General features: G+C 44.8%; 1 protein-coding gene across 7 annotated transcripts; it reads right to left on the bottom strand.

The window, feature by feature from the left end:
• Window positions 1-694: 694 nt before the first annotated feature.
• CXCR2 (C-X-C motif chemokine receptor 2) lies at window positions 695-13,730 on the bottom strand. Of its 7 annotated transcripts, XM_032480217.1 has the most exons (4): window positions 13,479-13,730; window positions 10,869-10,951; window positions 8,329-9,135; window positions 695-3,858 (listed from the first exon to the last, which is right to left on the bottom strand). In XM_032480217.1, the coding sequence occupies exon 4, from the start codon at window positions 3,830-3,832 to the stop codon at window positions 2,771-2,773; it is 1,062 nt and encodes a 353-aa protein (XP_032336108.1). In that variant the 5' UTR covers window positions 3,833-3,858; window positions 8,329-9,135; window positions 10,869-10,951; window positions 13,479-13,730; the 3' UTR covers window positions 695-2,770. The 7 variants fall into 7 exon arrangements, with proteins under 7 accessions (XP_032336108.1, XP_014416469.2, XP_032336107.1 ...); XM_014560983.2 differs by lacking the exon at window positions 8,329-9,135; XM_032480216.1 differs by lacking the exon at window positions 13,479-13,730 and having other exon boundaries at window positions 10,869-11,174.
• Between the last annotated feature and the right edge of the window lie 1,031 nt (window positions 13,731-14,761).

Genomic DNA, 14,761 nt, shown 5'->3' with positions numbered 1-14,761 from the left:
CTGACTTCCTCAATAGGCTGCTCAGAGCCAGAGTCCCTCCAGTCCAAAACCCGTCAGAGACAAGCCCTATGAACAGGGGCTCTGCCAGAGGGAGGCTCAGTCTGTTTTGAGTGCTGCTGTACCCCAAACTCTGAAACAGGAGGCACCCAATCCTGCTGAAGGAATGAGTCAAATCTTTGTTTTGTCCTGGTGACTTATGCCATTTCCCTATTCGACATGAGTGCCCTTTTGTCAAACCTGAATGATGAGTGTGTCTGTGTGTGTTCTGGGTGGTAGAGGGGAGAGAGTGAAGGGGAACTCAAAGTGGGGCTTGCTGGTTTTGAGCTCAGGAGAGCTCTCTGACTTCTGGCTACCCAACCCTCTGACTTGGTAGACTTTCTCAGCCCTTCTAGGTTCGTCCTTGACACTTGAGTACTCTTGCACCCAGGGACGTGAGGAACACCAGGGGATCCCAGGCCACGTTTCCTTCCATAATACATATTCAGCGGCAGGAGGCTTGGGCTGGGGGAGAGGAAGGAAGAAATGCCAGCCTCCACCTTGATTTTAGTCCTTCTCTCTATGTACTCAGTAACTAACAAAGGGATTTATTTATCATAAAGAATTTCATTCAGGACCTCTGCTCATCCTTGCCCGACCTCTCTGTAGCACTTAAATGCTTTGTGTTGCAAGTAATGAAATACCCAACTAAAAGTAGTTTATACAAAAGAGACATTTAATGATATCATTTAAGAAGTTATAGGTAGGTGGGTCCATTGGTTCAAGTTTGCCTTTTTGGAACTACGTGGTAAAATATGCATAATACAGAATTTATCATTTTAACCATTTTAAAGTGTACAGTTTAGTGGCATTAAGTACATTCACATTATTGTGCAATTATTACCACTGTCCATCTCCAGAAACTTTTCATCATCCCGAACTGAATTCTGTATCCATTACACAATAACTCCCCATTTTCCCCCTTCACCCAGCCTCTGGTAAACACTATTTTACTTTCTGTCTCTATAAACGTGACTATTCTAGGTACTTCATATAAGTGGAATCATACAGTATTGTGCTTGGTTTATTTCACTTAGCATAATGTTTTCAAGGCTCATCCATGTTGTTGCATGTATCAGAATTTTATTCCTTTTAGAGACCGAGTATTATTCCATCGTAGGGATATATCACACTTTGTTGATCCATTCATCTGCTGATGGACAATTGGGTTATTTCCACATTTTGGCTATTGTGAATAATGCTGCTATGAACATTAGTGTACAAATACCTGTGTGTAAAGTGGGACCTCACTGTAGTTTTGATTTACATTTTCCTAATTATTACTGATGACCTATTTCTTTATGTTCTTTGGAGGAATGTCTACTTTCTAATTCCTTTACCTATTTTTGAATTAGATTGTTTGCTTGTTTGTTTTTTGCTGTTGAGTTGTAGAAATTCATTATATATTCTGTATATTAACCCCTAATAAGATATATGATTTCAAATATTTTCTCCCATTCTGTGGTTTGCCTTTTCACTCTGTTGATAGTGTCCTTTAATGCACAAAAGTTCTTAATTTTGATGCAGTCCAATTAACCTACTGTTTCTTTTGGTGCCTACACTTTTGGTGTCATATCCAACAAATCATTGCCAAATCCAATGACATGAATCTTCCCACCTATGTTTTCTTCTAAGAGTTTTAGAATTTTAGCTTTAATTTTAAATCTTTGACCCATATTGAGTTAATTTTGTATGTGGTGTAAAGTAAGGGTCCAATTTCATTCTTGTGCATGTGTACATCTAATTTTACCAGCACGATTTGTTGACAGACTATTCTTTCCCCATTGAATAGTCTTGGCATTCTTGTTGAAAATCACTTGACATTTATGCTTAGTTTAACTTCTGAGCTCTTTATTCTTAGGCTCTTTTTATCATTTGGCTCCATCAGCCTGAGTGTGGACATACTTTTTGCCTCATTGTCACAAAGTGGCTGCCTCAGCTCCACACATCATATCTTATAACCATATTCAAAAGCAAGAATCAAGGATATGTTTCTCTCTCTCTCTCTCTCTCTCTCTCTCTCTTTCTTAAATCAAGAATATTTCCCAGGGGTCTCCAGACCCTAGCAAACTTCCTCTTAAGCAAAGGTGCACTGAAGCCAATTTTTACCTGCCTGTAAAAGCATACTATTACATTTTCTAGATTTCGTGAGCTGGTTGCTAAACACTGCCACCCCTGAAATCAGCCATGGTGGGAGCATTTACACACTGGAACATGGCAAATGCTACAAATCAGAAGTTTTTCTCCTAGAAGATTGGTTTACCAGAACACTATTGCCTTTAAGTCTCAGTAGTCAGAACCAGATGATATGGCCACTCCTGGCTGAAGAGAGTCTTAGAAAGTGAGTGTCTGTCATTCTCAGCCTCTCTCAAGGGACTTTGCTAGAAGGCAAGGAAAGAGAAAGTTGGGGAAGCAACTAATGATGTTTGACATCACTGGTTCCCAATGGTGGAAACTTTTATAGTTACTTAAATGAGTGTCTTCAAAGACTCTCTGCCAGAAGACAGAGGGCTGTGGGCTCAATGGTTGGATGGACCAAGCTCTAGCAGTTGACATGATGATTATGGTAAGAGGTGGGGCCAAGGCACACAATGGGGGCCTGATAAGGATATGGCCTCAGCAACTCCCTGTAACCAGAATGGCAGGCTGCCTTGACATGCAGACTGTGAACAGTCAGAGGATATGAAGCTTGGAATGGATGGTGAAGGGAAGGGAAGAGCCCTGTGTGGGGGTCTTAGAGGGTGGTAGAAGTGTTCCCTGAAGAAGAGCCAACAAAGGAAGGCCTGCCGTCCTTGACCAAGAACTCCTTGCTGATCAGGCCATGGATGGCCATGATCCTGAGGAGTCCGTGGCGAAACTTCTGGCCAATGAAGACATAGATGAGAGGATTGAGGCAGCTGTGGAGGAAGCCCAGGATCTCAGTGGCATCCAGGGCCCGGCCTATGTCATTGCGACGCTCACAGGTCTCCGAGATCACCCGCATCCTCATGAGGGTGTCTACGATCAGGACCAGGTGGTAGGGCAGCCAGCAGAGCAGGAAGACGAGCACCACAGCAAAGATGACCCGCATGGCCCGGTGCTTCTGCCCCATGTGGGCCGCAAACAGTGTGCGCAGGGTGAATCCGTAGCAGAACAGCATGACCAGCAGGGGCACGAGGAAGCCAAAGGTCTGGGGAAGAGCCCGCATCACCACCCGCCATTTTGTTGTATTGGCACCCATGTCTTCGTAGCAGACTGGGCTTGAATAGGGTGGGTAGATGGTCCTGCGGAAGAGGAAGATGGGCAGGGCCAGGATCAAGGACAGGGTCCAGATGCCTAAGCATATGAACTTGACCCAGTGCCGCTTCTGAGTCAGCGTGCGTGTGGCATGGACAATGGCCAGGTAGCGGTCCATACTGATGCAGGCCAGCAGTAGAATACCACTGTAGAAGTTGACTTCCTTCAGGAGTGAGACCACCTTGCACAGGGGTGTGCCAAAGATCCAGCCTTTTGCCTTGGAGGCGGCCCAGATAGGCAAGGTCAGGGCAAAGAGCAGGTCAGCCATGGCCAGGTTCAGCAGGTAGACATCGGTGACAGAGCGGCCCACCCGGCTGTATAAGATGACCAGCATCACCAGGGAGTTTCCCAGCAGGCTAAGCAGGAAGACCAGAGCATAGATGAGGACAATGCCATACTTGTTGACATCCAGAGATTCTGGCCGGCATGGGGCAGAGTCTGGTAGGATAGAGGGCAGGTCAGTGTTGTAACTGTAATTACCAAAATCTTCACTGTAATTCTCCCAGTTAATGTCGTCCATATTTGAGGTAAAGTTAAATTTCTGGCCTAGAGAAGAGAGATGAGTGTTACTGCACAATAAAATCATCCCAGATTTTAGCCCGTCTGCTCACAAACCTCAGACAGCATTCTTCTTGTTAGCTTGGAAGTAACTTTCACTTCATGGAATGGCCAGGGCTCTAAGGTTTTGGAGACACATTTAATAATAAATGATACATTTCACAAAAAGTGTCTAGTTCCCTTCAAAGTCAGAGAGAGGATAACACTTTCCATGACATTGCTATCACCCAAACCACTGTTTCAACTTTGCTTTGGTTAATCCCTACAGAACATGTGATCTTGGACCCCCTTAGTGGTGGGCACCTCTGACTGTTGAGGCTGATTTTGATGTCAGAAACATGAAGTGCCATTCAGTGCTTAATCCGGGGGATTAAGCAGGCAATACAATTGGGTTAGACCCCCTAGAAAAAGATCAAAGCTTGCCTATAAAGCTGAGAGATGAATTCTTTTGTCCAACTTTCTGAAAGTTAGTTAAAAAGAGGTGTTCTGGAAAAACAGTCTGAGTGATAAGAGCATAGAGTTTCCAGTTGCTTGAGGTAGAATAAAGTTGACTCCGTTGGCACAGCCCAGAATTCTTTTGGGATGCAGGAGAGCTGCTCTGGGAGCACTGGTGCCGTTTGAAAAAATATGTTAAAAATCATAAGGCAGCTGACTGATTCTCCACATGGGTGGAAATGTAACAGATTATTTTGGGAGCTCTGGGTGGGCACATTCTGCCATGCAGGGGTGAGCAGAGAAAGGCAGTATGTCCCCAGCATAAGGAGGAGGGGCAGCAGGAAGCAGAGGAGGCCGATGGAGATACGCTATCCTTGTTTTGGTGGCTTTCCAGGCCTGGTGTGACCCTCCCTGTTCTGCCAGTGAGCACCTTCTCCCAACTCTGACTCTCCAGCATGCCAAGACTATCCCAGCTAAACCTACCTCTGTGGGCTTTGCCCTTATTACAGGGGTAGCAGAGAGCCTGCTTCTGGGGGAAGCTACAGCCCCTCTGAAATATTATCCCAGTTTTCAAAGAGGAAGTGAACTAAAGGAACCAGATCTTGAATTATCTTCCTTTTGAAACATGAAATCTATCACCACAGAGCCATTTCTTTATAACAAGGCATGGTCGTCCTGTGACCCGATGCAAGCCTGTAGCCCACCTGAACATGGAACCTACTGTTAAAGAGAAGACCATCAAGTAAAAAGGCTCAGGAATTACTTCACATTCACTACCACGATCATAATAAAAGAAAAAGGACAATACGGTGGTGATGAAGATGTGGAGAAGTTGGGCCCCTCACATATTGCTGGTGAGAATGTAAAATGGCACAGCTGCTTTGGTAAACAGTTTGGCAGTTGTTAAGAAAGTTAAACACAGCGTTATCATATGACCCAGCAATTCCACTCCTAGTATACCCAAGAGAATTGAAAAGGTATATCCACACAAAAACTTGGACATGAATCTCCTTAGCAGCATAACCACCAGAAAGTGGAAATAATCCAAATATCCATCAGCTGATAAAAAGATAACAAACTGTGGTATACACATACAAGGGAATATTATTCAACCACAAAAAGGAATGAAGTACTGATACACGTTACAGCATGGATGAAACTTAAAAACATTATTCTGAGTGAAAAGAGCCAGACACAAAAGGCTTCATGTTGTGTGATTCCATGTATGTGAAATGTCCAGAATAGGCAAATTGGCAGAGACGAAAAGTAGTTTAGTGATTGCCAAGGGCTGGGGGTAGGGGGAATGTTAGTGAATACAGGGTTTCTTTTTGGGGTGATGAAAGTGTTCTGGAGTTAGATAGTGGCAATGATTATATAACTGTGTGAATACAGATCTTTCTCAACTTACAATAGGGTGATGTCCCAATAAACCTACTATAAGTTTAAAAATTCATAAGTCAAAAATGTATACTAACCCACGGAACGTCATAGCATACCTTAGCCTACCTTACATGTGCTCAGAACACTTGCATGGGACTACAGTTGTGCAAAATCATCTAACACAAAGCCTGTTTTACAATAAAGTGTGGAATAGCTCAGCAACTTACTGAATACTGTATGGAAAGTGAAAAATAGAATGGTTGCTTGTCTCAGTCCAGAATGGTTGTAAGTGTATTGGTTGTTTACCCTCATTATCAGGTGACCAGCATCATGAGAGAGTAGCTTCTTATATGTTGCTAGCCCGGAAAAAGATCAAAATTCAAAGTACAGTTTCTAGTTAATGTGTATGGCTTTTGCACCATCGTAAAGTTGAAAAATTGTAAGTTGAACCATTATCAGTTGGGGACTGTCTGTGTACAAAAGTACAAAACCCCACTGATTCGTACACTGTAAATGGGTGACTTTAATAGTATGTGAAGTGTGTCTCAATTTTAAAAATTAATCAAAGGTGTCTAAGCTTGCAAAGGAAATGCAAATATTAAAATAATATCATCACCATCAATGACAACAACACAAGTGCTAGGAAGCTTTTCTCAGAAGAAGAAGCTGTGGTACTGTCAGTCATACATAGCAAAGCAGAAACCTGAATGAGATCAGGAGGAACTAGGAAAATATGCTCTTTTCCTCTAGAGAGATAGAATTCGCAGGAAGCCTTTGCCTTCCTGAGAAGGCGTTACTTTTCCCCCGAAGTGATGGGGGCCAGATAAATTGCCTTCTCAGCACTCAGAGACCACACAGATAGAGTAGATGAGATAGGTCGGTCCAGGAAGTTGAGAGATGTGGTGATGAGGGTGGGTTCCTGCCTGGCCAAGAGGCAGGGATGGTAGTGAGAGAGGGGAATAGTACAGCTGGCTCAGCCAGTGTTGCTGGCAAAACCTGAAAGGAATCACTGGCTCTGCAGTCACAAAGTCAAGAACAAGTTTGCTCAGAGGTCCAGGGTAATACCTACTGAAGTCGCAAGATGGGTCACTTCCAGGAGCAGATGATCAGAGATGCTCTAAGGAAGCACAAGATCGAAGAGAAGACCCACCTTTGAGAGTGGATGCAGAGCTCAGCGGGTGTTGGGAGCTCATTCCCTCAGAGAGGAGAACCTCACATTTATGAGCATCGGCTGTGAGAAGGCAGAGCTGGGGCAGTCACAGAAACTGCCTATCAGAAGGAGCAGCAAAGGCCAAGTGTGATTCACAGAGAGTCTTCATTCTGGATGATCCCGTGCTCAGCTGTACTGGAGGCGGGCTGGAGGCGAATGGGCAATCTCCCACTCCCAGGCATGAAGGGTCCAGAAGGAGACCATGCAAGTCAGGACAGACAGTAGAGAACACAGAAAAGGGAACAAGGCCAGGACAACGACCTCCAGCCACTGGGAGGTGGGGATAGGGAAGATTGTTTTAGTGTTGTTTGCTTTTTAATTCACCAGTCTCTGAGGTGCCTCGTTAGCGCAGTAGGTAGCACGCCAGTCTCATAATTCACCAATCTCTGGAGAGGCTGTCTTGACAGGTAAAGGGAGAAACTCAGGGCAGGCAGATACACATCTGGGGTCTGGTCTGTGCTTCACCAGTACATGATCGTTCGGTAGTTACAAATAGGTGTGATTGACCCTGTTTACTGGTGAGAAGACAAGCCATAACATGGTTCAGAAACCAGCCTGTAGTCACAGAGCCTCCAACAGGTGTGAATGGCTTGACATGCTGTTTTCAGTCTACAGATCTGCTTCTTAAAAACAACCATAGCTCTTATATTAAACATACTTGTAAGCTAAGTTCTTGAGATACCACGAAGTCATCCTGGATATAGTCCTCTCCCACTGTTTGAAGTTTTGTGCATTGCTTCCTTTGCTATTCCTTAGGCCCAGAATGAGAGAAACAGCCTTCACAGGGTAATAAACCAAATGCCCTTGACCTGACTGGTCCCTGCTGACCATCCAGCCACGTTCTCAGTAACCAAGCTGGAGATTCCCTCATTGAGTGAAACCGCCAGCCCCTTAATGACTCATGGTAGTTCAGAAACTCTATAGAAAGGATGAGTCTAATTTATTTCATGAAAATGCTAAATTTACAAGAACCCAAACCTTCAAGGCAATCTTTAACAACAGCGACAAGCAACAACAACAAATTCAAGATTGTTTTAATACATTATTCTTTCTCCATAAATATCTAGCATCTATAAGTAATCTAGTAATCTTTCTCTATAAATATAATCCACACATAAATGCATTTAATAGGGGGGAGAAGGGCTCAGCAGCCCCGGGCTCTTCCTCAGATCCAATCCTAGCCAAGCAGGGAGAGCTGGCTGAGTGGGCAAGAGAAGGGGGTGGGCAGTGAGCTGCCCTAGGTGGTTGTTGGAGAGAGATGTAGGGAAGAGGGGCAGAGGCTCTCCCCTTGAGGGTAGGGGGGCCTAAAGAGATAAGAGGGAGATTAAAGGATATGGGGATAGATGCCTGAGACCAATGGAGGCTGGATGTCAAGGGGGACAGAGAACAGAGAACTTCTGGATGGTGGGAGGTGTGGGTGTTGCAAGACTTACCAGGATTCTGGGCTTGTCACCTGAGGGACACCTCCAGGAGGAAAGATGTGCCTGACTGAAAGGGCGGCGGTGATGAGATGGCAGTGGTGAGAAGCCGGCGGAGGAAGTGAGTGGTGGATTAGGTTGCTCAATTATGGGGTGGAGCCCCTGAGGGTGCGAGATGCTTTTGATAGCTTGAATAATTAATTCCCAGGTCAGCCTTTTGATAACTAGGAGTCATTTTATGAACTGGCAGAGCTCATATTGGGAAGGGACCTGTGGGGTTTTCTAGCCCATCTCTCCATTTCACAGAGGAGGAAACTGAGGCCCACCCAAAGGAAGTGGTCCAGGATTTTTCTCATCTTTGCGCTGATCTCAGCAGCCCCTACTCTTTCAGTTGCCCTGCCTGACTCTCCCCACACTCCAGCTGCCTCGGGCTTCCAGTGCCCCAGACACCACTACCCAGGAGCACCACTGCTCTTGAACATCTTTCCCATCTCAAAGGGGAACAGCTCATTAAGGCAACTGAGGTGGAACTTAAACTTCTGGTGAGTCTGGTGGCTTTCGTTCTTAGACTTAATGCCTCTTGTCTCCACCCCAGCCAGCCCAGGCATCCTTAAAGCCTCCCAGATTCCTTCTCCAAGCCACCCACCTTTGAGAACCCCTACCCGCAAACGGGGGCCCCATTCCACCTTGCGTTGTCTTTCACCTCACTCCACAACCGTCTGCTCTCACCAGGCACCTCTCTTAGGGCATTGCTAGCTTTCTCTTCGCTTGTCCACTTGGAATTGGGTCTGCAGTAGCTGCCACCTTTGGGGCCAAGACCATCTAATTTGGAAAGCAAGCCATTTGGTAAAGTTAAAATCCCACCCAAGTTCAAACACATTTTTGAAAACTGTTGAGTGACAGCAAGACTATATTTTGGCACATTTGCTGTTGATTACACCTGAAAGGATAAATACAGGCAGAGCAGTGGACACTAATTCACCACCCCCTCCCAGGACCCCACCCGGGAAATCGATGCCTCAACACCCTCCACTACTCCTGGCCCTGGCCTCTTGCTTCACGCGTCCCAGGACTCACGGAGTGCTCAAAGCCTGTGACAATCTCATCTAAGCTACCCCTAGGAAGGAACTTTTCAGTCCCACTATTTAGCAAATATTCTTTGTCACCTTTCTCTTTCCTATGCTGGAGAAGAACGCAGTGATTTCTGACCAGGTGATGCTAAACCCAGACAGAGGCCTAGGACACATGGAGAGAGACCATGAGAACAACAATTAAGAACTCTGTTAGCTGAGCAACTCTGGGCAAGCAGCTTTTCCTCTCTGAGTCTCAGTTTACTCACCTGTAAAATGAGGCCAATGACAGAATCTAACTTGTTGGGTTATGCTGAGGATGAAATGAGGGTAAAGCATAGTGTGAGCATTTATTGCATTTATTGTTGTGGTTATTATTATTGAAATAGTTTATCAGCGAATAGCATGATGTCTCTCCCATGACATCCCCAAGCAAGAGAAAGCAGTGAGTCTGCTTTCTGAGCTGAAGTCCATGTGTATCTTAATTTGCTTTGACCTGAATAAAAACAGTCACGCTAGCTGTAATGTTGAGTATCAGCTTAGGGTCTAGCTTCTGGGGAGAGTGCTTTTCAGAATCTGTATAATTTAATCTTCACAACAGCCCCATGAAGTGTGCACTTTCTGAATGAGGAAACTAAGACTCTGGAGTTAGGCAACTTACCTAGAGTGACTCAGATGAACTGAGTTTTAAGCAGTTTTTAAGACTTTGTTTTTTAAACCTGACCTCAAATCCAGTGTTCTGTCCACTGTAACAAGGAGCTAGATCCCAGCCTCAGTTTTCTGAACTCTCTGTCCTAGACAACTGAATACGAAAGGTATAGAAAGGACAGCCCAGATTTGACATGTCCCAACCAGTCTACTTCCTGATTGTCATTAGATTGATTTAATTTCCTCTGAGCCCACTGCATGCCTATGGATGGTGGATTGAATGTTAAAACCAGCATCCAATCGTGGTTCTGCTGTTAATGGTCAGGGTGAGCTTGGACAAGTCATTTTTCTCTGGGTCTCAGTATGGTCCATTGGAAAATGAGGAGATTAGCCACATGCTGCTACTTAAACTTAATTAAAATAAAATAAAATTTTTAGTTCCTCAGCAGGGGGGGGGTATAGCTTAAGTGGCAGAGCGCATGTTTAGCATACATGAGGTCTTGGGTTCAATCCCCAGTACTTCCTCTAGGAATAAATAAGTAAATCTAATTACCCACCTCCCACCTCCCCAAAATTTTTTAGTTTCTCATTTCAAGTGCTCAATAGCCGCATATGACTAGTGGGTACCATACTGGACTGGGGATCTACAGAACATTTCCATTGTTATAGAAAGTTTGTTTGTACCGTGCTGTCTTAGTGAAGACTTAGTTATTTTAGCTTTAAGTTTCTGCAATTCATCACTTCAGTTCTCAAGGGACTCAGAGGAGACTGAGATTTCCAAGTTCTTTCCATCAGAAATATGTCCCCAGCAGCCCAAAGTCTGAACAGCCCACCTACCTGCTGTTGTTGCTACAGCTGCTGTGTTACTGGAGTGGCCACGGATGCCTCCACTGTGACTCAGGGCTTGGTAGCTGTCAGGGCTGTTGGACAGGAAAAAGTGAAGCAGACTTTACATGGAAACTTCTGACCGGGGCCACAGGGGGAAATCCAGGAGGCCCACAGTGGGAGGTGTTCCCACAGAGGAGCAATGAAGTCTTTTCTAGGACTCTGACTGCAGCCCGAGGCTCTGCCTGGCGATTCTGTAATGAGTGCTGGGAATTTTCACACCTTCTTGTCTAATGGCTTCTGGAAGAGCCTGCCAGTCTGAAAGTGGAAGTTGACTTCCTCCGCCTCTGTTCTGAATCCTCCTTACAAGGAAAATGCAGGCAATCACAGCCCCCAGCTGGCAGATGTGCCTAAATTTACGTACACACTTTCTTCCTTCCTTCTAGGGGCAGCATGAGAAGTCACCCTCATCTTTCTAGTGAATTCCTGCACCTGGCTGTGGGACTGACTGCCTCTCACATCTTTGAGGATCTTGCCTTCTGGGCCCTCTGCCCCTCAATCACCTCTTTCCCTGAACTTGCTTGGGTCTTTCCCTCCCTCTGTTCTAGGACCCCTTTAGCTACCATCACCCCCAGGTCCTCCATTTCACAGGCAAACTTCTTGAAATAGCAGCAAGCAGTTGCTGCTTCCACTTTGCCAACTTCTTGTTCACTGCTCAACCCACTGCAACCAGCTTCCTTCTCACTGTTCTGCGGAAACAGCTTTTGCCAAGGTTACCAATGACCTAGGGTTACTAAATCCAGTAAACCTTTTTCTTAAAACTGTTTAATATTATAAAAATAAAGCATGCATATTGTAACAAATACAGGTGATACAAAAGCATATAAAGTAAAATTGGAGTCCCTTCCATCCCTCTGTTCACCCATATCTTGTGAACATCTTTCCAGACCTTTGCCCATGCATGTACTAACATGTTTTCCTTCCTTCTTTCCTTAATAAAATAATATTTAACTAGTTATATTGTTCTGCACCTTAAAAATGTATCATGTATCTATTTCACATCAGTTCGTATAGATCCATCTTGCTTTTTTCAATGATGACATAATGGTCCATGGTATGGACTTCACATGATTTATTTGATAATTACCTTATAGATGAATATTTAGGTTCTTGCTATGAGCATCTTTGAATGTAGGTCTTTGGGAACTTGTATGAGTGTTTCAGTAGCTTAAGTATAATTTTGCTGGGTCATATTTACGTACATTTAAATTTTGATTATAACTACTACATTGTCCTTTAAAAAGACTTTTCCAGTTACTCTCCTGTTATCTGTATAAAAGGACCTCTTATCTTATCTACTCATACTATCTTGTATTTGTCAATTCTGTTAAAATATCTTGGCTCAGCCTGCTGTGTGCCTTTTACTTTATTTATGGTGAAATTGTTACCATCCATGTTTTATTTGATCTCTACACCATTTAACCCCACTGACCCTATTCTCTTCTTATTGCTCCTGAAGTTCTCTTGGTCTTGCCTGTCACTTTATTTCTTAATTCATTCCTCAAATATGGATGCTCCTTGGAGCCTGCCTTGGTCCTCTTGTCTACCTGCTCTCCCTAGACCTGCCCACCTGCCTCCTTGGCTTCATCTCCCACCCAATATGTGCTAGCGTCTCCCACACCTGTAGTTCTCAGCCTCTTTTCTAAGCTCAAATTCCTACATGTAATTCCTTCCTGAAGTATCCCCTGAGGTCCTACAGATGCTGCAGGATGCTGAGTTTGCAGAAAACCAAACTCATAGGATTCCCTGAAACGTGTGTTTCTCCTCCTTAACCTGGAAACGGGCACACCCTCTACCCTACCCTCGTTCTTCCTCTCCATGGAGGCCATCTCCGTAACATCTTTGTGATTATCTCCTCTTCCTCATCTGGTGGCGCCAGGCCCCATTTTATTCTCTCTTGCTCAAACTCCTGCATTTGTTGTGTGATGGCTATAGATTCCAGAGCTGGACTGAGTTAGGATCTCAGCAACGTCACCTTGGACAAGTTATTTCATCTCACGGGTCTCAGTTTCACCATCTATAAAATGGGGATAATGAGAGCACCTACCACAGAGGGTTGTCCCGTGGATTAAAGGAGTCTGTATTTGTAAAGCAGTTAGAATGGTGCAAGCACTGTGGGTTGCTGCTGCTGCTGCTACTACCACTACTATTTTCCTAAATGCTTTCTGCCTCAAGCCTTTCCCTCCTCAATCCATCCCCCACCCCCTACCAGGACGATCTTCTTAAAATGTGAATTTGATCACCCTCTTCCTCTCTTACAACCCTTCAAGAACCCCTGTTGCCCTCAGGCAGAGTCAAATTCCTGATCTGGCCAACTTGTGTCCCCGCATGTGACCCCACATCTCCAGCCTTATTTCAGGCCATGCCCCCTTGAATCCTCAACACGACTGCCCTGCAGTTCCCCTGCAGAGCTGTTCTGGTTCCGTTGGGCTTTGTCATGCATTTCCCTTTTTCTCATCCCCAGCCTCCTGGTCTGGCCAACTGTCTCCTTTCCAGTTTAGCTCAGTTGTCACCTCCATGCACCACTGTCCCCTCTGTGCTCCTCAGCATCCACAGACTTACCTGTGTGATGGCTTCAATTTCAGGGACCTGTAATCATCAGCTTGGCTGCCTCCTCCTTCCTACAGTGAGGTTCTTGAAAGCAGAAATTTTTATAATTTATATGAAATCTGTCTCCCCAAACCAGTCACAGTGTTTGATATGTCCTAGGTGCTTAGTATCCTTTGTTGAGCACTGAATGGATTGACAAAGTGGGGAAACTGATGTACATTGCCCTGCCATCTCACTGCTGCCTTTGATAAGGAGAAGTTCTCACTAGCTCTCCAGGGCAGGAACTGCTGTTGCAAAACTCTTGCTCCATGCGACGGTAATGGGCTGCAACTCTTGGTGGCCCTGACCCCAGGAGGCAGTCCACAGGCTCTGGTCAGAGTCACAGGGTTACCCAATTGCTGTGGAGTCTCTGGCAGTCTGTGTGAGGCAGAGGGGACAGGAATAGCACACATGCCTGTTTGGAACCACAAAGTCTGCCCTGGAGCACAGGTAGGATAGCTAATCGCCTTGTCATAGAGTGGGGCCTGTATTTCTTCTGAAACAGCATTCTCGGAAGCAGCACAACTGGGTTCCCAATGAATAACACCTAAGACTTCTTGGGCAATCAGGGGATATGATCTGTACCACAGAACTACACGAGTCCTTAACAACCGTCTTAAATATTAAAGTCTAGCTGAGTAAGCACTGCACAGAGAGTCACCTAGACTCAGCCCCTTCCTCTAGGCACTCACAAATTGGGACCCTGCAAGTCACCATAGTGGTTGGCAGGGAAGGACAGAGAGGCTCAAGCCCCATGTCTGTGCCTCCTCTCCTGTCCACCAAACCAGACATATGCCCTGGGGAGTAACTGGGACTCTCACATTCTGTTGGTGTGAAGGTACAATGTACAATCTCTTTGGGAAATAACCCAGCAGTTTCTTAAAAGTTAAACATACACCTATCATATGACCTGGTCTTTCATTCCTAGGTATTTACCCAACAGAAATAAAAGCATATTTCTTTGCAAAGATTTGTACAGAGGTGATGATGGGAAACATTTGTAATAGCCTCAAATTGTAAACAACCCAAATGTCAGCAATAGGTGAATGTATAAACAAATTGTGGTATAGCCACACAGTGGAATACTACTCAGCAGTGAAAAAGAACAATGGATCTATGCCACAACATGGGTGAATCTTAAAATAATTATGCTGAATGAAAGAAGGCAGATAGTAAAGAATGTATACTGTATGATTCCATTTATATAAAATTGTAGAAAATGCAAACTAGCCTCTAGAGACAGAGAGCAATTAAGT

Source organism: Camelus ferus, chromosome 5, assembly GCF_009834535.1.
Source record: "Camelus ferus isolate YT-003-E chromosome 5, BCGSAC_Cfer_1.0, whole genome shotgun sequence".
NCBI classification, from domain to species: domain Eukaryota; kingdom Metazoa; phylum Chordata; class Mammalia; order Artiodactyla; family Camelidae; genus Camelus; species Camelus ferus.
The sequence above is the reverse complement of the archived record's forward strand: the minus strand, read 5'-3'. Positions and strand labels throughout refer to the sequence as shown.

Bases quoted from the DNA above. Each gene is read 5' to 3' on its own strand.
- CXCR2 (XM_032480214.1), bottom strand. From the start codon at position 6,878: ATGAGCTCCCAACACCCGCTGAGCTCTGCATCCACTCTCAAAG. The intron at 3,859-6,835 runs GTGGGTCTTCTC...TCTCTTCTCTAG, and splicing joins CTCTGCATCCACTCTCAAAG to GCCAGAAATTTAACTTTACC.